General features: G+C 38.3%; 3 protein-coding genes across 4 annotated transcripts; 1 reads left to right on the top strand and 2 right to left on the bottom strand.

Annotated features, from left to right (window-relative positions):
- Nucleotides 1-1,985: 1,985 nt before the first annotated feature.
- scocb (short coiled-coil protein b) lies at nt 1,986-5,494 on the bottom strand. The gene is made up of 4 exons (XM_036568753.1): nt 5,375-5,494; nt 3,281-3,350; nt 3,044-3,124; nt 1,986-2,889 (listed from the first exon to the last, which is right to left on the bottom strand). Exons 2-4 carry the CDS (start codon nt 3,297-3,299, stop codon nt 2,747-2,749), a joined length of 243 nt encoding a protein of 80 aa, XP_036424646.1. The 5' UTR covers nt 3,300-3,350; nt 5,375-5,494; the 3' UTR covers nt 1,986-2,746.
- A 3,038-nt stretch (nt 5,495-8,532) lies between these two features.
- mgst2 (microsomal glutathione S-transferase 2) lies at nt 8,533-12,735 on the bottom strand. Its single transcript, XM_036568752.1, has 5 exons — nt 12,577-12,735; nt 12,201-12,300; nt 11,923-11,993; nt 10,429-10,510; nt 8,533-8,919 (listed from the first exon to the last, which is right to left on the bottom strand). The coding sequence occupies exons 1-5, from the start codon at nt 12,638-12,640 to the stop codon at nt 8,796-8,798; spliced, it is 441 nt and encodes a 146-aa protein (XP_036424645.1). The 5' UTR covers nt 12,641-12,735; the 3' UTR covers nt 8,533-8,795.
- A 674-nt stretch (nt 12,736-13,409) lies between these two features.
- Nucleotides 13,410-26,157, top strand: setd7 (SET domain containing 7, histone lysine methyltransferase). Of its 2 annotated transcripts, XM_036568750.1 has the most exons (8): nt 13,410-13,569; nt 15,233-15,362; nt 16,091-16,292; nt 18,047-18,236; nt 19,982-20,063; nt 21,223-21,340; nt 22,891-23,048; nt 25,079-26,157. In XM_036568750.1, exons 1-8 carry the CDS (start codon nt 13,530-13,532, stop codon nt 25,278-25,280), a joined length of 1,122 nt encoding a protein of 373 aa, XP_036424643.1. In that variant the 5' UTR covers nt 13,410-13,529; the 3' UTR covers nt 25,281-26,157. The 2 variants fall into 2 exon arrangements, 1 of the variants encoding a protein (XP_036424643.1); XR_005007160.1 differs by lacking the exons at nt 22,891-23,048; nt 25,079-26,157 and having other exon boundaries at nt 18,047-18,341.
- The last annotated feature ends 860 nt before the right edge of the window (nt 26,158-27,017 follow it).

Below are 27,017 nucleotides of genomic sequence, written 5' to 3'. Positions count from 1 at the left end.
GTAGCATGCCAAGTAAAATGATCTTAAATATAGTTAAGAAATCTAATATTTTCCTCTTGAGATTGTTGTAAGCTTAATTTAGGATTATTTAGCTTATTTCTACACATTTTTATTCGTTTTAAGTAATTTATCAAGTAAAATGAAATTAAAATTTTACTTATAGGTCAATAAAACGACCTAAAACAAGTAAAAATGTCTGGAAATGAACTAGGTAATATAACAAAGTGCACAACCATCTAAAAGTGGGAAATGTTAAGATATACTGACTAAATTTAATATCATTTCACTTGACAAAATACCATTTTTTGCAGTGTAGGTAGTTTGTTAATTTGTCAGCATCTAAAGGGGACAATCAAAATAACACGTATAATTCAGTATACCTCTAATATTCAGATGTCCAAGGTGTTAATAATAAATTCTAGAGGTGCCCTAATCATTATTTTGTATTGATGTAAGATGTAAGTACATAGATACTAGATAATACAGACAGTGGTACTTCAATGTAAAAAAACAAGCCAGCTAAAATATGCAAATATATGCAAATATGTTAGGCTGTCAATCAAAACTACAGGCAAATGCACTTAATTTTTAGAAGACTTTAGTAGCCTGTGTGCAATTCCATACAAATGAATGTTTCGTTTTTTTTGACTATTTTTTTCATGTTAAACTGCTTTGTTAAAGAGTTTCGCAAGTTTTTTTAAAAAACAATTCTGCATAATTCAATTATTAAGATATAAGTGGTGAACAAAGTCATTCAGAGTGGTTTGGTGTGAAATGGTACACTGCAGAGAAACCTGCCAGCTCTTTTTTCATTATAATAATGGTGATAGGAACCAGGGGTTGGCATGTCTACAATGCAAATTTAGTCATTTAATGCTAACTATTTATCCAAACAGCCAGTGAACCTGCCTTTTGAGTTTTTAAATGTAATATTGATACTGGTGTAGTGGTAGTTCTTATGGAAGTTCTTATTTTGCCCAGCACGTATATCTTCACATTGCATGTAATTTTAAAAATGTTTTAGGCCAAAATCTTACCTCAAAAATGATAATATATATACATAAATAATGTTTCAGGCATCAAACAGAGTAATTCATAACCATCTCATGTAATAACTTTTGTGAGGGAGCTTTCAGAGACGCCTGGTTTCTATCACCACCACTGTAAAGAAAATCTGAGTTGGTGGGTTTCTCTACAGTGCATTATTTCACACCACTCTGAATGGCTGTATCTTCTTAAAACATTCCTCACTGCTGCAAGCTGAGGAAAATGTGTGTTATATCATACTTAATATAGCCAATACCAATCCATTAAAACATGCCTGGTTCAGCTGCAGATTTGATTGAGTCAACCCTAATATATTCTGTAAGATGGTGGACCTTCAGGAACAGAGATAAGCAGCCTTGATGCAAGTTTTCCCAGCACTAGCTGATTCATCAGCTAATTTAGAGCTGAGTTGGATGCAATGGATCACTGAAAATGCCAAGCTGTGCAGTGCACACATCTGTTGAGTCATGCAAAATTTGAACCTCCTGGCAAATTACATTGTTTTTTCTTAGTGAATAGTGAACACATCCTCTACTGGGACCCTCTACTTAAATATGGCATTTATCCGCTCATTTTAGTGCAATATTTTCACTTATTTTAATTGAACATACTGGAAAACATAACATATAAAATGTGCCATAACTTTTGCACAGGTCACATTTTATGTTTATTTTTTATCCTAATAGTTAAAACTCAGCAAATAAAGAATAACTGCATATACATGTGCAGAAGTGTGTTCTCTGTAGAGGATGCGTTCACTTAATTTCACTTAGAAAATCAACAAAACGTCATTCGACCAGAGGTGCCCAAACTTTTGCATGCGACTGTTTGCAAGCACTGTAAGCCCTGTATTGGAGGTACCCAGGTGAGATGAGGGGACTGAATGAAGACTCAAAAGGCTCGACACACATACAGGGATTATCATTGCGAGGACTCGATCAAAGGCAAATCAAAAACATATTTATTAAAACAGGCACTAAAAGATACTAAACAATAGTAAAATGCTACACAAACGTTAAATACTGCTCAGGGGTTGAAGGAGCGCACACAACTCTGATGTAGACCTCGAAAAGTCTGCTGTGAAAAGCACCAGGAAAGAGTCACAAATTTCATTCCCTGAACAGAGTGACCTGAATCACTGTTACCTAATTGATCAGGTTACTTGTAATATATGTTGACAGACAGGCAGTACAGCAGCAGACAGTTTTAAAGGCCACATCACAGTTGTGTTCCCATTTTACAAAGGTAAAACAGCTCAAAATAAATTACAAAAACACTAACACAAAATAAAACACAGGTTCATGGAGTTCATTTAGTTATCTGAAATTAGTTCTTGTTGTTTCTCTTAATACTCTGCCCTAACATAAGGCAAATAACTATGATAAAACATATAAATAAACAAAAAATATGATCCTCAAAAGCTGCCCCTGTGGTGGAACTGGATGGAACAGCTTCTTAAATTAAAAGATCCCTTACGTTAAGAGACATTTGCAGCACGATATGCTATGTTAAGCAGCATTAAAATAAACCTATAAAGTAAAATTGGGATTCATATGACAGAAACACACACCAAGCAAATGTAAACATTAGCCATTTTAGCTGCATGTGGGTAAAACTAAAAAGGACAAATAAAGTTAACTGTGCTGAGATGGCAGAGGGTTTCTGACTCTACATAGGAGGGGAAGAGGGGGGTTCTCCCTTACTTCCGCTTGCTTTTGGAGTCAGTGGTTTGAAACACGCTGGACGCGGACATGAGGTTCTCTATGTACTGACCCAGAACCTGGTTTTCTGACTTAAGCTTCAGGTTCTCCTCTTTCACGGCGTCCACCCGTGCAGAGAGGTCTGAAAAAGCGAGAACAGGGTACACCTTATAGGCATCAGCTGAACATTTGAGATGTTTTACAAATTCCAGCCTTCAAACGGAGCTGAAGCAAAGCAAGGCCTTAAACTGCGGACATGAACTTTACAATTTTGATATTTCTCGTGTCTTTTTTACCCTCAAGAGTGTTCTGCAGCTCCAGGACCTGGTTTATGAGCCTTGTCTTCTCCTCCAGCTCAACCTGATTTTCCATGTCACCTGAAATACAGCACATCTATGAGAACTTCTTCATTTTTTACTATCTCGCCTGTAAAAGCCAGGAATTTTGTGAAATACAGTGGGCTTTCTATGGACCACCTAGTTCTTCAACTAGGTTCCACAACCTACTTAAAACAACCTAACTGGCGCTCTTACCATCCACGTCGGAGTTCATGGTGAAATAATCGTCTTCCTTTTTGGAATGCAGGGCTGCGACTCAGGTGCACTGAAAGACAAAATCAAAGCAGGGTTCTCTTTAAAGCAGTGTTTCACATTCCTGGTTTTAGTCCCCCAGTACAGCATATTTTAGTGTTTCCCCTCTCTATGACCTTCTCTATGATTTTACCTCCTAAAAATTCTGGTAATAAGCTGACAAACTGTATCAGGTACATTCGAGTGAGAATAAGACCATGAACCACTTTCTTAGACAGGGATTAAGCCTAGTCATGGACTACGTTCTCTTTTCAAAGGAAAATCTCCATTCAAAACTCTGTGTAGTTCCTTACTATGCTTAATTCCCATCCAAGAAACCTGACCTAAGAGTGCAGGTCAGGGGAACTACAGGAGCAGGACAAGGAAACAAGGGACACATGCAGACACCTACTCAACTAAAGTTTCTTCTGAAATCAAGGGTATTAAGGGAGCATAATTAGGGATAATGCCCCCCAAAAGCATTGCTGTGAGGATTTAACTGCATTCGACCACAGAAGCATTAGTGAGGTCTGGTACTGATGTTGAATGATCAGTTCACTCCAACTCATCCCAAAGGTACTGGATGGAGCTCCATCACTCCAGGAACCACAGTTCCTCTGCTGCACAGCCCAAGGCTGGGTGGCTTTATACCCCTCTAGCTGCTGCTAAGGTCACTGGGCATGGTGATCTTCGGCTCCAAAGTATCCCAATCTATCAGCAATGCTTTCTATGAAGGTTTTACAAGCTGTGTGCACAACTGAGCACCTTTATCCACAACGAGTGCACATTTAAGTAGCTGAATTCATTAATTAAAAGGGGTGTCTGAATACTTTTGGACACAGTGTAATTACAAATCATAATATTTTGAACTTTAGATGTAGGGCACATACTAATAGTCATGGTTTTTGGCAAAATGGTAAAGGGGCATTCCACTGATTTTTCAAAATTTCAGCATAATTTAGTGGTTGAAACTTAATTCAGAATGGTTTGATGTGATGGTTAAATGCAAAAAAACTTACTCAGATTTCTTTACAGTGGTGGTGAAAGAAATCAGGGGTTGCAATGTCTACAACATAAATATAGCCATTGTAGTTACTATCCAAAACCACCAGTGAACCTACAAGTGTCTTCTGAAATTTGTACGTAACGCTGAGGATGGTAAAGTAGTGGTAAATCTGAAAAAAAAATCCTTGGGCACTACTTTTTGCCTTACCACGCCCTGCATGCAGTGTGACTGGCTTTTAGAAAACCCTCTCAGGACTATGGTAAAAACAGTGTCTCAGGCCTGTCCATACGCTTTAGACCTGACTCTGTGAGGGCGCTTTAAGAAATGGATGTCTGGTCCCCATCACCACCACTGTGAACAATTCTAACTCGGTAAGTTCCTCTAGAACAGAGCATTTCATACCAAACCACCCTGAATGACTTTATCAACATCTTATCCCATCCATTATACAGGAATTTTGGAATTCCCCTTTAAGACGCTCAATAGATTTAGCCACCCGTGAACCTAAATATGAGGGACGTGAACCAAAACACGCAGGGTAAAAATGTATTAGCTGGTGTTTCTACTGATTCATGTCTTACCATCGAGGCTGAAGTTGGTTATTTATTCGCCAGCTTCTTGTTCGAATATTCCCGTTCCACCTTAAATGGTGCAGCAGTTACTGTCTGAATGTAACTGTGCACCTCTTAAGGTGGAACGGGAAAATTCGAACAAGACGCTGGGAAATGGGAAGCTGACTTCAGCTTCGTGACTCAAAGCCAGACCATAGGATTGGTGAACAATAATTAGACAATTTTAGATAAAGTCTAACCTCAGGAGAATCTCTCGTTAATAGACAGCGAAACTAAACGAATCAGCGCCAGTTTGCGAGCCAACGCTAGCTGACCCAAGCTAAGCTAAGCCATGCTAACGGTAGCTAAAAACAGACTGACAAACAGCTGACATTCATAAACAAACGGGCTTTTTGTTCAGCATCTCGTCAGTTTCGCTGTTCAAACTGAGACAAAACTTCATCACTGACTCGAATTCAAAAGTAATAGATGCATACCGACCTTATAAGGAGAATAAATGATAAATTCTTTATGTTTATTTCTGATGATCAGCCTTTCGTTGTAGCGTTTTTTCCACACCTCTACTCAGACAAGACCCGCCCTCCTTCCTTCGGATTTGCTACTAGTTCATACACGTAAGTACGTCCACCAATCATAGCGCAGGGTAGAGGGCTACTAGCCAATCATAGCACAAGAAAGGAATAACGGTGTGGAAAAATTAAAGTACAGCCAGCAGGCTGTAATCCTGACAACAGGAGTTAAATTAACCACATTATTACATTATTATTACTGCATTTATTAAGTTTTTATAACTAGGTTTAGACGAAGTTTAAGTCTAGAGTGTAAAAGCATATCAGTATCAAAATTAAATCAATATGCAAAATGGCAATGTAATCCTAATTTTGAGTTTGGGCTCAAAATGAAAAATCAATTGAATTTCATTCAATTGCCATTTTGAATACTACTATTGATATTTCTTTTGCACAGAAATTTGGATGCTTCACGAGTAGCTTTATATAAATCACGTGTTTGTGTAATAATAATATCAAAAGTATAATTAAAATGCTTTTCACCTAATATGCATTTGTGCTCAGTAACAATGCATTTGAAATTTAATTATCAAATACACCACCACGCGCGAAAGATGATAAAAATCCAAATGTAAATGGGAAACAGCGCCTCTCTGCTTTGCAATAACATATTGTCACCTACTGCGCTCAATCTGTGCCAAAATGCTTTTGAAAATGCATTTGACCTGCTTGCATTTTCATTTTCATGGACTTCCCAGCCTGCCAATCATTCCATCAGAACAGGCTCCAAAGTATCCCAAGGCTTTATCTGAGAACATGGTCCACTTTTTCGGTCCACCTTAGACAGCGCAGCAGTTACACTCTGGTGCCTAAATGCGTCCGGATGTTACAGAAACACTGTTTAAGTGTAATGGAAAATTAGAATAAGAAGTTTAATTTCAGCTAATTTCATTTGAAATGAGAGTGGTTACTAAAAGACTTTATAGCCAGAGTAGTGGGGAGGCCCATCATACAGATTCCAGTTGATGGATATCTGATGGATATCTGGATTTGGGTCAAATGCATTTTCAAAGGCATTTTTCCACGGAATGAGGTGAGAATATGTTATAGCAAAGCAGAAAGGCTTTGTTTCCCCACTAACATTTGAATTTGGCCATTTTTCTAGGATGGTAGTGAGTTTGAAATATCATTGTGGCACCATTATTTCATAATCACGTGAAACATATTAATCTAATTTGGGAAATTTTAAGAGTAGTATATCAAATGGCAAATACAAGTGGAATTATTGAATTTTCATTTTCATTTTGAGCCCAAACTTGCATGTATGAGTTGGATATTTTAATTCAAATTTTAGATAATATTGCCATTTTGCATATTCCATTATCTTTTTTATTTAAATTTGATATTGATATGCTTCCATATTAGAGAAGCAAGACCGTAGTACAGGTAAATTACAGAAGCAAGACATTACTATAAGTGACCTACAGAAGCAAGACTGTATTACAAGTAGAGTACAGGAGCAATATTGTGGTGTCAATCCTGACTTCAGAATTGAAAATCACACCAAATCAGGAAAATCACCCTATAACCCTGTGTGCACACCAACATTTGTTAATACTTCACAGTTGTGGATTTCAGGATGGTAAAGTTTTCTAAAGGCAGGTTTAGCAGCACGTTTCCCTTCACAAATGCATGAACCCATCATTAAATACAAGAGCCAGCAAAAAATAACAAAATTCAATATGTAAATAGTTAGTTTAGATTTTTATTGATTGTCAAGTCAGAGTCTTTCTTATGTGAGCTCATGGTGGAATCCAGGGTCTGTGAGTAGAAAATGATGTACTGTTTAAAAATAAAAAAATGTAAAATATATTGACTGTGTGAACCATAGTGTTGTACCTAGCAAGGCTTCCATTAAAAATCCAAACATATCAGCAATATTAAAATTCTTTGGCATGTCACAATTACTACATTATCGCCTAATCGCAATTACTTTTTCACAGTTATGAGCTTTCACAATTGTGTTTACGTTACAACAATCTGAATATGAATTGGGTCTGTTTTCGTCAGGTGGGTTAAGGCAAATACATCGAAATATAAGAAAGCAGAAAATGCATTTATTGAGAGACATAATGGATCTCATGAAACATCTATAGAGGGCAGCGGTGAGTAACATTTGTTTATTTGATGTTTGTTAATAACGCCTTCAGAAATCGGCAGTGAGTAATGTTTGTTTATTTGATTGTTGTTAAAACTTTAGAGGGCAGCAGTGAGTAACATTTGTTTATTTTAAATTTATTAATACCACCTTTAGAGGGCGCCGATGAGTAGCGTTTTCTTTAATGTGGTGCTCATTAATAAAACCTTTAGAGGGCAACAGTGAATAATGGTTGTTTATTTGATGTTTGTTAATAACACCTTTAGAGGGTGTCGGTGAGTAATGTCTGTTTATGTGGTGTTTGTTAATAACACCTTTTGAGGGTGTCGTGCGTAACGTTTGTTTATGTGGTGTTTGTTAATAACACCTTTAGAGGGCGCCGGTGAGTAACGTTTGTTTATGTGGTGTTTGTTAATAACACCTTTAGAGGGCGTCGGTGAGTAATGTCTGTTTATGTGGTGTTTGTTAATAACACCTTTTGAGGGTGTCGTGCGTTACGTTTGTTTATGAGGTGTTTGTTAATAACACCTTTAGAGGGCGCCGGTGAGTAACGTTTGTTTATGTGGTGTTTGTTAATAACACCTTTAGAGGGCGTCGGTGAGTAATGTCTGTTTATGTGGTGTTTGTTAATAACACCTTTTGAGGGTGTCGTGCGTAACGTTTGTTTATGTGGTGTTTGTTAATAACACATTTAGAGGGCGCCGGTGAGAAACGTTTGTTTATGTGGTGTTTGTTAATAACACCTTTAGAGGGCGTCGGTGAGTAACGTCTGTTTACGTGGTGTTTGTTAATAAAACCTTTAGAGGGTGTCGGTGAGTAACGTCTGTTTATGTGGTGTTTGTTAATAAAACCTTTAGAGGGCGTCGGTGAGTAACGTCTGTTTATGTGGTGTTTGTTAATAACACCTTTAGAGGGCGTCGGTGAGTAACGTCTGTTTATGTGGTGTTTGTTAATAAAACCTTTAGAGGGTGTCGGTGAGTAACGTTTGTTTATTTCAGCATTTTTATCATTGGTTGGGAGCTACTAAGTATCAACAACAAGGTAGCAAGATAGCTAATCAAACAATTAGGGCACTTTAAGCTTCTGCTTATAATAGTAATCATACAATAAGCCCAACAAATATTTATCCTTAATCACAGTTATTTATATGGCAGTTAATCATTAGTTATAGTCCCATGTTTGTGACAGGTCTATTGTAGTAAAGATTAAGTCAGTTCATAATGACTAAAAAAAGTCATAAAGCTCTGGAGAGAATTTTGATGCTGAGGTATTTATCCAGGAATGAGGGAATGATGCCAATTGCAGCCGTCACAGCCAGAGTGAGGAGGACACATAGTATCAAGTAAAACCCTGGCAACCTGGAAAGAAACAGAGCAAATGCAGGGCTGAGAGAGAAACTATTGCTGGATGTGCAGGTGTGTTTTACAGTAACGTTCATTGAAGTTAAAAATGTCCTTCTCCTGTAAATATTCCATTGAAGGTTATGTTATTACAGCGATGACATAAAAATGGGCAACCATAAGCTATAACAGTTACAGAAAAATAGACAGACTAACCTCCAGATCCTCTTAATTATGTAATCATAAAAATATAATCGTAAAATATTCTGCAGATGTGCAGATAAACTGCCTCTTCTCAATTGTAAGCAAACAAAAACATTAAATCAGAATGTACTTTTAATGGAAACTAATAAAGGACTGAGATTCAGATTCAGTGGTGTGTCTTCTGAGCTGTTGTCATATATGGTGTTGATAATAGTATAACAAAGGTCAATCTGAAAAAAAAAATATTTTATTGGGTATTATTTTGCCTTAAACTCCCTGCTTATACCTATTTGCCACTAATATCTTAACAAAATACATTTCAGGCCAAAAATGCTGCCTCAAAACTACCGCAAAACATTGTCTCAGACATCAGGCACCATTTCAAATAATAACTTTCTGTGAAGGAGCTTTCAATTATGTCGAAATAATGGTTTATTTTTATGAGATTTTGAGTGATTTGTCAAAATAACAGCTTATTTGCAACAGGACACTTTCACAATTGCATAGTCTTATTACACCCCCAGATTATTAAACACACATATGTAGAAATGATTATAACTGACTGATATTTGAAGGTTAACACATTTTAGCATCAGTTGACACTCTTATTTGAACGCCAACAAATTGTGCTCTGACATTCGCTCAAAATCAGGCATTCATAGTTTAAACCAGGGGTGTCAAACTCAACCAGTAAAAGGGCTAAATAAAAACAATCTCATCAATCTGTGGGCCAGAGAAAAAAATGTTTTTATTTCATTTATTTCATTAATTAATGTTGTGCTGTAACCCGAACTGGCCATTGTTTATTCAAAATACGCAAAAACTTCAACTGTAAAATACAGACCCTTGTAGCAGATCTTGAAATATTACATGGACACTTGGAAGTATTCAAAATTTAAATGTCCCCAGGTGCTCAACCTTTTAAATCTACCTATTTCTACATCCTCATGCCAGGTGTCTAGTTCATTAAGCAAAGTTCATTAAGACTTGGGCTGAGCTGCTCAGCTGCTGAGCTGATGTTAAGTGTTTATTTTGGTTGAACTGCAGCTGAAATGTATTTCAGTGATATGACAAGAGTAGAATTAATTTGACCTGCTGTCCCATAGACCGTTGTTGGGGTAGGAGAGTTGGAGCACATTACGTTGCAGTGCATCCTGGGGACTGTAGTGCAGCACATTCTGAAACAGGCTAATATTAGTAGAAAATTAAAACACTTTTGGGGGCAGATAGGATTGTGTGGCCGGCCTGATTTGGCCTGCGGGTCTTCTGTTTGACACATGGGGTTTAAACCACGTATATTCATCTTGTTCATCTTGTACTTACCGTCCATCGGCAGACTTTGCGTAGCCGGTGAAATACATCTCTCTGGCTACAACATATACAAGCCCCCCTAGAGCAGCTAGAGCTGAGGAAAGACACAAGTGGATGAATATCTCAGAGCATAACAGGTCTAAGATAATAGGTATGAATTTTATGAAGCTAAAAGTGCAGTTTTCCTTCGTTAATGTCACATATTTCTGAGTGTATCAAGGAGGGTCTCTGAGCTAGCTTGGCATTTTCTCTGGATGATGGGTGGAGGAGGTGACATGATATTATTGGTTAATATTATTTCTCCCACCTGCTGGTGCTCAGTGACATAATCAAAAATGAGAAATCAATACATTTTGTGGACGAAAACAAGAAATGTGTCTTTTTAAGTATGATATGATGAATTCTGCCTAAAATGAAAGGGGTCAAGTCACAGATGATGATCCTACATCTGGCCTCATATCTTAAGTCTAATATTGTAACGTAATAAGAATGTAAGGCCAAAGTAACATTTATTTTTATTTCAAATAAAAAAATTTTTTATTTAATTTCAGCTAATTTCATTTGAAATGAGAGTGGTTGCTAAAAGACTTTATAGCCAGAGTAGTGGGGAGGCCCATCATACAGATTCCAGTTGATGGATATTTGATGGATATCTGGATTTGGGTCAAATGCATTTTCAAAGGCATTTTTCCACGGAATGAGGTGAGAATATGTTATAGCAAAGCGGAAAGGCTTTGTTTCCCCGCTAATATTTGAATTTGGCCATCTTTCTAGGATGGTAGTGAGTTTGAAATATCATTGTGGCACCATTATTTCATAATCACGTGAAACATATTAATCCAATTTGGGAAATATCAAGAGTAGTATATCAAATGGCAAATTCAAGTGGAATTATTGAATTTTCATTTTCATTTTGAGCCCAAACTTGCATGTATGAGTGGGATATTTTAATTCAAATTTCAGATAATATTGCCATTTTGCCTATTGCATAATCTTTTTCATTTAAATTTGATATTGATATGCTTCCATATTAGAGAAGCAAGACCGTAGTACAGGTAAATTACAGAAGCAAGACATTACTATAAGTGACCTACAGAAGCAAGACTGTATTACAAGTAGAGTACAGGAGCAATATTGTGGTGTCAATCCTGACTTCAGAATTGAAAATCACACCAAATCAGGAAAATCGGTGTATCATTACACCCATATAATATTGTAATCACCCTATAACCCTGTGTGCACACCAACATTTGTTAACACTTCACAGTTGTGGTAACATTTATTGTTCGTTGCAACTGTGTTTTCACATACAGCACAAAAAATATATTATTTTATGAATATTAAGTCAATTTTCTCATGAAACATTTCGAAATGAAAAAATAAGCATATAGGATTTCTAGTATTTCACCCAAGGATTGTGTTTCCAAAGCTAGTCTGATGCAACAAGCTTTCCAATATGGCACAACTTTACTTAGTCACTGATATGTAGTCGTTGATGAGACACACCTTCATTACAGAAGAGCCCAGATGTCCACAACACCACTAGGAACACTGGATAAAACTCCACTCCATTCTGGCTAGAAAAGGAGAAAGATCTGTTTTTTATGCAGCCCATCTTGCTATGAGAAAGAAAGGCTGTCCACACAAATGGCATTTATAATCATTTTAGACAAAAACCAAACAGCCATTGGTCAGCTGGTTTTGCTGGCTTTGCTGGTGACCAGCTACGCTTGTCTATGCTGGTTTTTCTAGCAAGGCAAAACAACTGGATAGTTTTGACTTACTGTGCCCGAAAGGTCCTCTCAAATTCTGGTGGTCCATTCACTGCAGGGGGCTTGATTTTATACTTCATCCTGGACCAGCCGACACGCCTTGCCTGAAACCCTGCAGGCATAAAACCATAAAACCTTTGTACAGAAGCTGCTTGTCCTGCTTTCTCGTATCAAATATGAGGTACACTTGTTCTAAACAGAACCATTTGCTTTACTAAAAACCCTTGAAGAACCATCTATTTAAGGGTGTAGGGTTGAGTTAGGGCTTCATAACACTTGCATGAAATCTACAATAAATTGTACATGATGTCTGTAATAAGAAAGAACTTCTGTGTTTCCCCAAACGTGTCTGTCTCCAATCTATAATAACTAAATGAGGCTCACTCACCCAAATGAAGAGCTGACAACAGTGACACGGCTGCTAGGAGAATGGGCTGTTCTGTGGTGGTCATTTTAGTGCTGATATGTCTCCCAGAAATCTCTCACTCTGACTGAAAATGTCTTTTCAACAGGTCAGCATTACACAACTGGACAAGTTACGGAGCAATGCGAAGCTCCTCCCACATCCAGGCGTGCAGCTTGTAGACTTCCCACTTGAAAAAAAACATAAATAAATAAAAATAAAGTTAAAAATAAATAAAAAATCCAAATACACTGTTTCATTACAAAATGCATTCATTAGTACATTTGATAACAATAAAACGTTCAAAATACACTTTGCATGCATGTATTTTCACTCACGCTCCCCAATATTACATATTAACGGTGAAGAACTGCTAAAATTACTGAGAAATATGAGCTATTACTCTCCAAAGCTTTTAAAATCAGGAGTATATAATTTAATATAATTAAAAAGTCGAAAGTTTTCAAGTTTTTTTGAGAATCGCTGATTTCTACAGTATAACTTCCGCAAATGAACTACTGTGCATGATTTGTAGATCACAGGAGCTATACAACATCCGGGTTACTCAAACGCCCGGTCAACGTGCTGTGCGGGTGACGTCAGATCGCCAGCTATGCTTTTTTTTTCGCCCCACTCATATTCCGACAAACCCACCTTCGTGTGCTACGATTGGTCCAGAACAATAAAGCTCCACCCTTCTTGAGCTGTGATTGGCTGTTTTTTTAGCCAATTAGTATTAGCGGATTAGTAGCCAGTCGCAGCGCAGGAGGGGCGGGGCTTTGTCGGAATACGGGTGAGGAAAAAAGCGAACACCGTGTGCCGTGCTGTCTCACCCAAGTTGTTTGGTATGACCAAGCAAACAGGACCGCAAGTCAGAGCGCTGCCTCGGTCTCGCAGATAGAAAATAGATAAAAACGGTAAAATAACTGACCGGCACCATGGACAGCGATGACGACAATGTGGAGGAGGTAGTGGAAGGTACGACCTGCTGATCACTATTCGCAAAACATAAAGGAGAACGGAAGTGAAGATGTTTCCACACTTTCAGTGCTCCTATTTATAGGCGGGGTGTCATGCCAACTTTTGAATGCTGTCCGTTCGCTGTGTGTCTGAGCGTGTTCCTCTGGGGCCTTGTCCTCGTGGAAGCCCCCGAAACACCGAGTTGTAGTTCACCGCGGCGTCCAGCAAGGGCTTTCCAGGCACGGGGCTGAAATGGGCTTCTCATTCACCACCTTTTGTGCGAATTCTCCCGTTCCACCTTAAATGGTGCAGCAGTTACATTCTGGCACCTCAGGCCCGAGGCTCCAGAATGTAACTGCTTGCACCATTTAAGGTGGAACGGGAAAATTCGCACAAGAAGCAGCCGAATAGAAGCCCTTTTCTGCCCTTGTCAGCCTTTGTAACCCTAAAAATCTATGTTTCAGCAGTGAATCTATGATCTATGGATTTATGAATCTGCTTTGAATCTGAATGTGCTAAATGTGTTAACCCATCTCAGAAACAATATCTCTCATGTTCTTCATCAAGTTGTCTTTGTTGACCTAAATGAGTAAAGGTTTTGGATGCTGATGGCATAAGGACATTAAAACAGTTCTAAATATAAATTAGAATTGTATTCAGTTTGTAATGTGGTCAGTCTGTAATCTGTAACAGTGTGTAATTTGGATAACAGGGTCGAACTTTGAAAATAATCTTGTTAATCAACATCACAGTATCATTAAAAAAGATAAAGAATAATAACTTTTTTTCTTTATTCCAGTGATCTTCTGGAAATTTAGAAAGTTGCAAATTCCTCCTGCCTTGTGGAATATTCCAAATATTTCATAGTGGTGAATGTGTTCAGGTGGCAGCGTTGGGTGAATGAATGTACATTTCTCATAATCTTTATTGCATGACTGACGAAAATGATGTTTTGAGCATGAGATGTTAAATGGATTGACACGTTCATGCAAAAATAATCAATTTAAAAAATATTTGAATCATTTATTGCAAGGTAAGTGTAGTTGTGGTGGACTGTGTCAGCCAGGAAATGCTGTAGAGATGTTTTATTAATGTTTTAAGTTATTTATCTGAGACATGCACATGGGTTGTTTTGATGGACACTTTATCTATGAGTTTAAAATGGCTTTTACCTTCACCATGAATATGTCAGTGAGACACAAGTGGCACCTCAGTCGTGGAATCACACCCAACCAGCTTTTAAAGTGCCTTTAAACCCATTAGTGGTTTGACTTGTGGACAGTTCAAGTGAATCTGCCAGTGTGCCTCACTATTGTTCATATTAGTGCTTTCTTGTGACCGTTAAACTCCTAGCTAACACTAGTGAACCAGTGAATGTAATGAGGTTTTGCTATTGTCGTATTGTTCTGGTCAGTCTTAAAATGTAGAGAAGGTAATACGGAGCAGGTCTTGAGAATAAGTGGATTATAGGATGACCGTTGCACAGGCTCTCAATCACATTATTCATGTATGGAGGCAATGTTACGTGACCGTTCCTAGCAGTTTAGGAGATGTAACAGTGGACATTACTGTTACTATGATATTTTCAGTAGTCAGATTTGACCTGTATGCTGTATATGTGAGTGTGAGTGTGTGTGTGGGCTTGTTGTCTATTGTGACTGACCATGTCCGAACTCCACAGGCCCACTGGATGATGACGGACTACCCCACGGTTTCTGCACCGTCACATACTCCTCCAGTGACCGTTTTGAGGGGCACTTTGTCCACGGTGAAAAGAACGGAAAAGGCAAATTCTTCTTTTTTGACGGCAGGTACAAGACAATGATATGCACTGATAATTTCCCACATGTTTGTTTTATTTTTAACGATAATCAAAGACGTGACTGCCCTGGCTTCTCAGACATGATTATGAATCATGTTTAGATGAGTCAGTGTCTTACACATGCAAGCATGCTGTCAGTGGACATCGTAGCTGTAATTGGCTTGGTGTGAGTCATAGGTGATGTGGCCAATCTGGTCAAACAAATCTTTCTTTCCTTGTTATCAGTACTCCTTACAAGCAGTTGCACTGTGTCTCTGACCATTGATGGCCATTGGAGAATCCATTTCCACATCCAATACTTGATTTTATGTTAACAGATGTTCTTTGAGATCTTTAATGCGGTTCCTCATGTTCACTCTTAGCAAAAATGGTTCTATATAGTACAAAAAAGGTTGTACACAAAAGTATCAGAACCCATTTTGCTGCTTTATAGAACCATTTTTTAAAAGGATTCGTTAAATAACAATGTACAGAAGGTTTCCCAACATAGAGAAGAACCATTTAACCATGCAGAAAGCAATTTATGCATTCAAATGGGGTCACAATTCTATAAAGAACCATGACTTTTGCCTAGGAACCCTTAAAGAACCATTTTTAAAGGTGTAGCCAAAGGCATGCATATGATAAAGTATCTTCTTCCTGATGGACTGTCCTTCTGGCCTTCTGTGGGGGTGCAAATTAAAACTTAATCTTCATCTGGTCTGTTTGTCTTTTCAGTACGCTCGAGGGTTTCTATGTGGATGACGCCCTCCAGGGACAGGGTCTGTATACGTATGAGGATGGTGGAGCGCTGCACGGGACATATGTGGATGGAGAACTTAACGGGCCTGCTCAGGAGTTTGACACGGATGGTCGTCTGGTCTTCAAGGGCCAGTACAAGGACAACATTCGGTGTGGTATCTGCTGGGTCTACTACCCGGTACGTTTCTTTGTGTCCTCATGCGGGTTTAGTAGAGCTTTTGTTTCAGGTGAAAGTTATATACACATGTATGGATTTTGTCCAGAGCAGTGGTCAGTAACACTGGTCATGGAGATCTACCTTCCTGTGAAAAGTAGTCCAAACCCTTCAAATTAACTTCTTCAGAGGTCCTTAATTGGCTGGATCAGATGCGTTAGTGTAGGTATGGGGTGGGGGCAGCATATAAGATGCAGGTTCTGCAGAAAAGTAGATCTCCTTAAGGGGTGTTGGTGACCGCTGGTCCTGAGGATCTGGGAAAAGCACATCAGATGTCCTGAATTCAGTAAAATTGACTGACCATCTCAGATTACCCTAATATGGAAAATAATGCAATTGTTCCTGATAGTTTGCCAGATTTGGGGCTTGTATCTTCATTCACCTAATGTGATTCAGTATGAAGATATAGGGGGTCAAAGTTGCACTATTTCTGTATTTTTCACAAGCCATAAAATTCACGAGAGCAAGATGTTAGAGTGTCTGAGGAGTTTTGTTGCTTGACATGACCAAGAACTGCCTACTTAGACAGGAAAGAGCCAGACTGACAAGAAAACAACTAATCACAAACAGATGTCTTTGTAGATACTGGGGCAGGCAACTTTTAAAACAGAGCTACAAGAAAAACACACCAGCAGGGAACAAAGTGGTGTGCACATCCAAAAACACACAAGGATGTCTCATTTAGGAGCCACTAAATTCTTTAAAGAAATCTCAAATAAATTGAATAACTTTTAAAGATGTGATGACATGAAATTCACTAACATTTTTTTAGTCCATCTTGCTCTAAAATATTCATAGTTGTGTGCAAAGCGAGTGACCACTGGTAAATGTTTGTTTCTCAATGGACAAATAGCCAGTTAGAATGGCCGGCTTAACGTGCAATAGATATGAAACAAGCATCTCTACATTTTCTAGTTTTCGTAGTAAAACACACCTTAAACCAGAAAATAATCCCTGCGACAAGCATTGATAGTGAAAAGTAGTGAATTACCAAAGTTTGCACTATGGATGGTCGATATGTTGAAAATATAATATAATATTTAATTTTATACACTTAATATGTTTATAATATTATATTTACACAATACACAATATGTCACAATATTTTGTTTTTCTGAGCTTTATAACCTTAGAGGCTTAGAACAGACAAAAATAGATTCAGTAGTGCCACATTTAAGAAATACTATTAAAAACAGTGCAAATCATTTATATTCAACATTTTACATATTGCACCACACATAATCGAATTAAACAGGACCAATTATACTTAATTTATAATGAGACTTAAATTGGTCAGTCCTTTAAGGCTACTGATGATATCTATGATATGCTTAAAGCATTGTGTGGCAAATTTTGATGTGATTTATCACAGCAATGAGATATATATATATATATATATATAATGTGTATCATTATTGTAATAGTCATATTGCACAGTCCTAGTTTGTACCTTTTTCCGCCGCGCTCATCTAAGGCCACACCCAGTCTCTAAAACCTCTATCTCATAAATGATGAGCTTAAAATTTTGCACCAACCATTGGACACTATAACAAAAGCAATTCTGAGATGGTCAGTCTGGAGGCCTTCAGTAATGTCACATGGATTGATCCATCCAGAACCCAGCACCACACCAAATAAATTCAGAAAGATGTTTTTTGTTTTCATGTTATGGGCTATTAATAAGCAATAATAATTAGTAATTCTCTTATTCTCTATAGGACCGAGGCTGTGTGGTGGGGGAAGTGAATGAAGATGGAGAGATGACGGGCAAGGCAGTGGCTTACGTTTACCCTGACGGACAAACGGCTCTGTATGGCAGCTTTGTGGATGGAGAGCTGATCGAGGCTCGACTGGCCACCCTGACCAACCAGGAGAACGGCCGACCTCACTTCAGTGTCGATCCAGACAGTCAGTAACTCCAGACTGCCCTCAACTCTCATCTCTCAGCCTGAAAATATTCAGTCCAGCATGGCTGTCCCACTTTCAAGACTCTACACAACCCCAAGTTTCTATGTATCTTTTTTTCTATGTTATTATATTGTGTTAAATGTATGTTAGTCAAAACAGATGTAAGATACACTGATGTGCCAAAAGTCACGGGATAGCAGTATGTAAATTGATTATGAAGTACCGTTACCTCAGGGGACGGTGTGGGAACACCCACACCTGCATAAGCTTTGAGGTGTTATCTAGTGAGTGAAGTTAAACACTGGCCACTGGCTCATGGCAAGGCGACGTGAATTATCAGAGTTCAAACGAGGCATGATAGTGGGCGCCTGACGGATGGGACATTCCATTTCCGAAGGTGTGGGCATTTCAGTGTTACTTGATCCACAGTGTCACGTGTGTACCGCTAATATGTCATAGAAGACATTACCACCTGCAGTGGACAGCACAGTGGCCACCCATGGGTGCTTAATGATCGTGACTGGCTAAAATTGTCCGTGCGAACAGACAAGCAACTCTTGAGAGGCTTGTGAGGTTGTTAACTGGACCCTAGAGGACTGGCAACATATGACATGGTCTGATGAGTCACGGTACCCCTTTTTTCAGGCTAATGGTAGGGTTTGTGTGTGGCGCAGACCACATGAAGCCATGGCCCCCTATACAAGGCATAATAACGAGGCACTGTGCAGGCTAGCAGTGGTTCCATACTGGTGTTGGGTGTTTTCTCTTGGCATGGCTTGGGTTGACTGGTCCGCCTAAACACGTAATTGACTGGTAACCACTCTGTTTCGCTGCTTGGTGACCATTTGCAGCACTTCATGGACTTCATGTACCGACACAATGATGGGATATTCCAGCAAAATAATGCAGTCGGGCCCAAGTTGTCCAGAATTGGTTCAAGGAGCATTCTGGAGAGTTGGTGTGGCCTGCACGTTCGCCTGACAGCTCAATCAAACATTTCTGGGATGTGGTGGAGAGGTCCATTCCCACCCAAGATCCTGACCTGCACCTACAAATACCATGGAGCTGTGGGTGGCTATCCAGACGGCATGGCTCAGCATTCCTCCAGACATCTTTCGTCCACTTGTGGAATCAATGCCATGTGGAGTTGCTGCACTCCGCCGGGCTGGAAGGGGTCCTACATGATACTAATTCCTGTCCCATGACCTTTGGCACATAGGTGTATATCTGCAGAGAAATTGACTGTTTTTAAAAAGAATAGTTTGGCAAAAAAAGTAAATTTACACTGTTTCTCCCTTACCTCAAATGTATTTGACCACATTTGGTAAGAGTTCAGTGTTGGAAGTTTACTTCTTCAGTTTTGCACTGAAGTTTTAGTAAAACTGTGCATGAAAATTAGCATAAAATGCCATGTTTAGGTTTGTTCTCTGTAGAGGATGTGTTAATTTGCCTGGGGCTTTTCAAACTTTTGCATACAACTGTGTTGTGCCTGGCAAGTGTGATGATACAGGCTTTCAATTAACATAATGCTAATTGGTGGAGTATAAGCTTCCCTTACTTGTTAGCTACATTAGCCTCAAAGCTGAAGTGCAAAACTAAAAAAAGCAAACTTTAGACACAAAACGTGTCTTGATTTGGTTTGATTTTTCGCTGTTCCTTTATTTATAGCTTTGCTTTAAACCATCTAACTATGCCTTTTAAAAAAGCACCTCTTACTGATTTCTGTTTCTCTCTCTCTCTCTCAGGTCCTGTATACTCCTATGACAAATCCACTTCGTCCTGTATCGCTGGTCACAAAATGCTGCCGGACCCTTATGAGAGCCAGCGGTTGGTATAACATTTTAAACAGATCAGTCAAATCATTTAAATTCAGGAAGTGCTTGTAACCCTTGTCAGTTTATTTCTGGGTCTGGAAGACAGTTGTACTCGCCCTCGCACCACAAAAGCGCCGCTTAGCAGTGTTGGAGGTGAGTGCTGTCCTCAATTGTGCTGACTGTGGCCGCGGGTCAAAAAGAAAACAATTAGCCATGGTTTTAACTGACGACGGGGCGCCAGGTCGCTAAGCAACACATCAAGCACTTAGCAGGGCATTGTTCTAGATATCAAACCTTGTTGTTTCTTAGCTCAAAGAAATGCAAGTCCAGGGATTCAGGGAGGTATTTTAAGTCAAGGTGTTGAAGAAGTCAGTGTTGTTGGGAGCCAAACTGGTGGAAATTGAGCCACTGCTGGTTATTTTCAGTTCAACAGGACTTTAGTTTTAAAAATCTGAATTCTGCAAACTACAGTCTGCTAAGCTCCCAACACTGCCTCAAACACAAATGATAAAGACAAACATGATTGGCTGATCCAGATTCTGAAAATAGATGAATAAAATGTGAAATAAAATAAAACATCCGACACAAAACACATCCAAAACAAGCTCCAGCCTACAAGAAGCACACATAGGACTTTCCTCCACTCAAAATGCTTTACTTTAAATTTCTTAAAGACAGGACAACCTTAATAATAATCAAAACCAGGAAACTGGCTATGACTAAATTCAGAGAAGATACATTTAAGCAGATACAGACAGACATGATTTGTATTTGTCTCCTTGTTATTCGTGATGCACCTCATACATGGCAGTTGTTTCCAAATGGATGCTTCACAACCTGCAACCTCATATATTCATTACTTACTCTAGAGTCTTAAATAGGTGGTCTAACAAACACTAATGTTGATGGTAGATGCTAGTGAATTCAGTGGAATTAGCTTGTTTGATGCATAAATAGAGCGAGAAAACAAGAATTACACTGTCATTTTAATTTTATTTGTTGAAAGCTATTTTTCTTATGGTGGGGCTTATTAATGTTTTTTTGTAATAGGGTTCATAAGGTTGTAATTACTGCGCTAGTATTTGTGTGTATGTGTGTGTGCTGGATATTTGTACTGTAAGTGAGCAGAAGTGCACGACTGACTGAACATGTCACCTGTGTGTTTCTATCAGTGTGTATGTGGGACAGTCGCTGATTTCTGGAGCAGGAGAGGGGCTGTTCGCCAAAACCGACTCTGACGCAGACACAGTGATGGCCTTTTACAACGGAGTGCGCATCACTCACTCGGAGGTGTGTTTTTTTTGTATTTGTGTGAATAGTTTTTATGTCTGCTCAACAACAATTCAAACTTTCAAAACAGTTTTCAAAAAATGGGAATAATGAGGTTTAACTGAACATATTCTATTTCTTGTAGCTATCAAAAACTATTCTCTTTTGATTTTGCCAGAATATCAGCTTTAGTGTAGTGTCATTTTAGTAATTGTAGCATCTTAAAGAAACATTTGTTCTTCTTAAAAAGTTCGTAATAAGCATAAGTGGCCTGCATCATAACATATATGAAAAGCAAAATCAAATGTCTTTTTAAAATCATCTCAGCATGTTTAGATTTTTATATAAATGCTGCATTTGTTAATGTAATATATTTAAATATTTAAAATCAGAAATGGCTGATTAATTGATTAAAAATGACTTTGCTGTGTCATTACACCAGAAAGTACACACAGTACAGCACTGACACAGTAGTGAAAAAATGACACTGAATTACTTTGTAATGTTAATACTTTTTGCTATTTTATTTCACTTGTACAGTGTTTATTTCAGTATTACTAACTAGACACCAAAAGGTTTTTTTTAGATACTTTTATCACCATTTTGTAAATAACAAGAAGTCATTATGTGGTTATTATTATTATTATTATTATTATTATTATTATTTTATCTTAGGAGAACAATTGTAGTATAAGTGTTAAGTTTATTCTAATTTGATATTTCCAGCAATGTTTGTAAGTTATCTCAAGATTTGATCATCACTATTGAAATATGATTCATTCTGAATATGTATTTTATTCTAACTTTTTTCTCAGTGTTAATACAGCTGCCCCAGTCATTTAAAAATAATTTATTGTAGAGCTGGGTGATATGGCAAAATGTAACCCGATACTTCAGGAAGTTTTTATGATACACAGTGTGTCACAATATTTATTTTTTCTGACATCTGATAAGTTAGACCAGACAAAGTAGCACCACATTTTGAAAATACTATCAGAAACTATGAATCCAGTTACTTGTATTAAACATTTCACACAATGTGCTGCACAAAATACATAAATAAATTAAAAGGACTAATTATACTCTCAAATACACATTTGATAAGTGGTTTTTAAGTGCTGATGATATCCACAGTGTGCTAAGAATATGAAAAACATTGATTCTGTACTTTTGAAATGGGATGTAATTGAAAGGAACAATGTCATTATCGTGTTACACAGTGCCCCTTCCTAACTCTGATACCACTGTGGTAGTAAAGTCCTGGACTAAAAGCATGGTATCTTTTAAGACTCTCCCCAAGAGAAAAAAAATCTAGTTTCTAGTCAGATTTGACGGTTCTTACTTTGACTAGACCTGTGGTTGTTTAGTTAGACATTGTGGTAGATCAAATAAGCTTTAAACATGCCTCAGAAGAATTGAGATGCTTGAGATGCTTTGGATGAAAGCCTCTACATCCTCACTGACTTATGATACATGAAGAGTCTTTTTGTATTGGAATTTATAAACATGTAAGAATGGAGTGAAAGTTCTTGGCAACAACAACAATAATAGACTCTGGTTTGAATTGACAGGTGGATAGTCGTGATTGGTCTGTGAATGGAAACACCATTTCATTGGATGAGGACATAGTGATCGATGTTCCTGAACCATTCAACCTCACAGAAAATTACTGTGCATCGCTTGGACACAAGGCCAATCACTCCTTCACCCCCAACTGCAAATATGACCCGTGAGTGTGGAAGCCAAGCATCAGATCACCTTACAGATCACTTAATACATTTGGCCTGATAGATGGTCGAAGGACCCCCGGCACTGATGTTCTTTCTGAATGTGGCTGGTGAAGAAGTGCCATGAACCAGTCATGTGTGCAAACATTAAAAAAAGCCTGTGATAGGCAATAGCCCTGGGGTCGGCAACCCCAATGTTAAGAGCCATTTTGTTCTTTTAGCAAAAATCAAAACACCTTGGGAGCCACAACATTTTATGTCCATTTTACCATCATGGCTTCTAAATATGTCTCATTATGTGCTAATGTCCTACTATAGGCAAAAAAATTTAGCAGATTTACTTTGCTCTGCTTTGAGTTTTAGCTCAGCTAAAGCTGCTTTTCTCACATCTCCACCAGGAAACTTTTCCAAAAGAAGAATAGTTTCTTGTAAAATGTCTCTCAACGTTAGATACGAGGCTGAAGTCAGCTTTTCGTTTGAATTTTCCTGTTCCACCTCAAATCGTGCCTGCTGAGAAACTGGCAAACAGGAAACTGACTTCAGCTTTGTGACTTTTTAGTGTGTTCTCATTGCAGATTAAACATATCAGGAAACCAGCTGAGTGATTAAAAATGCAAATAAGTCCATTCATCAAATTATCAATGTTCGTCTGAAATCTTTCTCTTTGCCTTGTCGTTACCTACGAGCTAGGCAAGATTCTGATCTGCATTGCTATGGTAACCAGCAGTCTGTGGACCAACCTTCAGGGTTAAAGGGTGAATTAGCAGTTATACATTAACTCCAGCATGTAAGACCATTTATTGTTAAAACTGTGTTGAACGATCAGCAGAGCTTTATTTTACTGCAAAGGAGGATTATTTTATTTACCTAAAAACTCAATAGAGTCTGGCTGCAGACATGCACTCTCAGCCAGATGCACTCTCAGCCCCAGTGACGTCATGTGCACATGCACTCTGCCACAATGGCCATTGGCTGCTTCTGCTTAGCGATATCATCACTTTATCCATTTTCCGTCCATAACGCGGCTAGAGAATTAGATTTAATGCACCTCCCTGTTGAAAAAAAACATAGAACCCATTAAAAGTGTCTGTTGGTTCCTGGTGGTTTTCAGCAGTCGATAATGGTATTCCGTGTTTTCCTGATGGGTTGATATCACAGTGTAAAGGATTCTGATTGTTTAATCAGCTCTTCTGGGACTGATTCCACATATATTTGATTGTTTGCTAATGGCCTCTAATGGCAACCATCAAGTCAATACAGCAAAACCATCAGGTTTTATTCCTAACGGCCCTGCAAACACAGTTACATTGGACCACGCTGTTTTGGTGCACACAGCGTTGTCTGCTTGGTGCTCTCTACATTGTCACAATGTTGAAATGTAATTCCTCAGAAAGTTATGACAACGTTGTCTGACAACTTTCTAGGAGGTTATGACAACATTGACAAGACAGCAAAAGTAATCGCTACTACGTTGACTGTACATTGTCACAAACTCCTAGAATCCTTAATAAGTTCTATTTTAATTAATATTACAGTTTTTGATATCCGGTTCTAATCGTCAGCAGCCTGGCTTTCATGAATTCCAGCCATAGCCTTTTTGTTTTTTCTGTGAATAAACCCGACATTCATGTCTTATCGTCGTGGTAGGTTTTATTTTGAGTATTTTATTACCAGTATGACAACATTAATATACATTCAGTGTAACTCTTGTTGCCCGGCAGTACGTGGTTCGCTGTTTTTACTCATAAAAACGACAGAAACACTGTCGTGGCAGAGTGCTCACGAGAGAGGTCATCAATAGGCTGGCGGTGCATGTCAGGCTGAGATTGCATGTCTGCAGCCAGACCCTTCTCAAAAATCTAACTCTGCTGTGGAGTGACAACTAGCCAGTCATGCAGAGTCAGGTGAATTTAGTAGGCTATAATTTATCCCATTTTATCCTGTGTCCATTTATTCAAATCTATTCACATCATGTTAGCCAAACACACAAAGTTTGTGTCATAACATCTCGTCTTTCCTCTTTCGTCTTAAGGTTTGTCCATCCTCGCTTCGGGCCGATAAAATGCATTCGGACAATCCGAGCGGTTCAAAAAGACGAAGAACTGACGGTTGCGTACGGTTATGACCACGAGCCTTCAGGGAAGTCAGGTCCAGAGGCTCCAGAATGGTACAAACAGGAGCTACGCGAGTTTCAGGAGAGAGAGGCGGGAAGGGGAGCTAAGGACACTTGTTAAAAACTCTCCCAGCGCAGCGACACCCCAATAACACCCCCCCCCCAAGAACCTCCCTCATCACGCCAAGCAGCCTAATACCACCTTGGATCTCCAGACCTCCCCTTTTACTGTCTTGCTGTTACATAGAGCTAACGCTGTTTTTAATACTTTCTCACACTTCCTCTCAACCTGCGCTCTTTTCTGGTTGAGTTCTCTTCAATTCAGAGGCTAAACATTAGACTTCAGAGACCTTTTCCCTCTTAGCTACTGAAGAACCTGAGAGACTTTCTTGTTCTACAGTGAGGAGGTGCTATGACGAGTGAAAGACTGCAAGAATGTAAAGACTACAAAGAGCAATTGAAGCACACGATGTTGTGATTTAGCACCGTGATGTGTAGTGAGAACTATGCACTATTGACCCAAGCAGGTGTTCTTCTCTGCGAACCTCTTGAAGCACTGGCAATGCAGTCTCTGTTACTCTGTGGATGAGTTCCCTTTAGCTATTAGAATTTATCTTATTCACAGCTGATAATAATGACTCCAACAATCACTTTTGCGTAAATGGAGTAGTTCAAACTCTTGTGGCACAGTTATCGTCTGTTGTTATGTTTACCTGCACTGAGAGTTAACCTAAGCGTCAGACACTAATTGTGCTGGGAAGTTCAGTATTATAATCGCTCGCACATTGTAAATACCTGGGTTTTCTGCTTTAGTTGGAAAATCTTAAGAGGAAAAAGGTGATGAAGCACATTTACATTTGTTTGTGTGAGACGGTAGAATGAGTGTGGAAGAATGTCTGGCTGATGATCTTGTGGACACTTTATATGGGACTGAATTCAGGCCTTTGATATGCAATATCTCTAAACCGAGATTTATCAATAAAATATTTAAAACCTGACACAAGTTGCTTCCTATGATTCTCATTCTAATCTAATTTATGGTAGACAGTACAATTATTTTAACATGTTTGTCTGTTTCTTGTATTAATTTTACTCACTTTCAAATTTACACATAGTTCATTTTTTTTCACATTCTTTGTCCAGTCGTATGCAAAGTCCAGGCACCCCTGGTTATATTACATATTACACAACTGAAAATAAGTTAACACATCCTCTACAAAGAACACGCCCACATTTTAATGTATAATTACTGTTTATTTGCTCAACTAAATGTATTGGAAAACCTAAAATGTGGCCTGTGCAAAGGTTATGGCACATTCTATCTTTTATGTTTTATTTTTTTCCAATGTGGTAAACTCAAATAAAGAGAAATTGTGAACTACAAATCACAGAAAATATGTTTTATCAATAAAACATGAAAATTGACCAGAGTGTTTGACAGGGTGACTTTTGCATACGACTGTATAAAGACAAGGTGGCCATTTCTTACCGCCGTCCCCCTAACAGGCACAGTTGTAACATTTATTTACCTATAGAATAACAGAAGTGAACTCTAACCTGTTCTTGAAATTTTACATTCTTCTGACCTGTTAGTGAGCGTATATGTAATACGTAAGATTTCTCTATTCTTTAAACTAATTTACTGTGATTTTAAATGAGTTATTGAATCTTGGTCTGTTGCTTTACACATTGCAGGAGATTAATAGTGCGAATAATAAATGCAATATTGTTAATAGTTATAAGCAATTTGGTTTTTAAATGTTATTTGAAGTGTTGTGTTTACCTTCAACTATGAAATGAACATGGGAGTTAACTTTATTCTGGACTTAATAAACAGTTACCTAGAATAGCATTGTTA

Source organism: Colossoma macropomum, unplaced genomic scaffold, assembly GCF_904425465.1.
Source record: "Colossoma macropomum unplaced genomic scaffold, Colossoma_macropomum, whole genome shotgun sequence".
NCBI classification, from domain to species: Eukaryota; Metazoa; Chordata; class Actinopteri; order Characiformes; family Serrasalmidae; genus Colossoma; species Colossoma macropomum.
This window is presented reverse-complemented; position numbering and strand designations above follow the sequence as displayed.

What these genes read in the sequence shown, in the direction of transcription:
- scocb (XM_036568753.1), bottom strand. An exon ending in GCTGCAGAACACTCTTGAGG is followed by an intron (nt 2,890 to 3,043) that starts GTAAAAAAGACA and finishes TCGCTTTTTCAG; the next exon opens with ACCTCTCTGCACGGGTGGAC.
- mgst2 (XM_036568752.1), bottom strand. Translation starts at nt 12,640, where the DNA reads ATGACCACCACAGAACAGCCCATTCTCCTAGCAGCCGTGTCACTGTTG. An exon ending in GTTGTCAGCTCTTCATTTGG is followed by an intron (nt 12,301 to 12,576) that starts GTGAGTGAGCCT and finishes TTATGCCTGCAG; the next exon opens with GGTTTCAGGCAAGGCGTGTC. An exon ending in GCAAAGTCTGCCGATGGACG is followed by an intron (nt 8,920 to 10,428) that starts GTAAGTACAAGA and finishes GTTTCTTTCCAG; the next exon opens with GTTGCCAGGGTTTTACTTGA.
- setd7 (XM_036568750.1), top strand. Translation starts at nt 13,530, where the DNA reads ATGGACAGCGATGACGACAATGTGGAGGAGGTAGTGGAAG. An exon ending in TTCTTCTTTTTTGACGGCAG is followed by an intron (nt 15,363 to 16,090) that starts GTACAAGACAAT and finishes TTGTCTTTTCAG; the next exon opens with TACGCTCGAGGGTTTCTATG. An exon ending in CCCAACTGCAAATATGACCC is followed by an intron (nt 23,049 to 25,078) that starts GTGAGTGTGGAA and finishes TTTCGTCTTAAG; the next exon opens with GTTTGTCCATCCTCGCTTCG.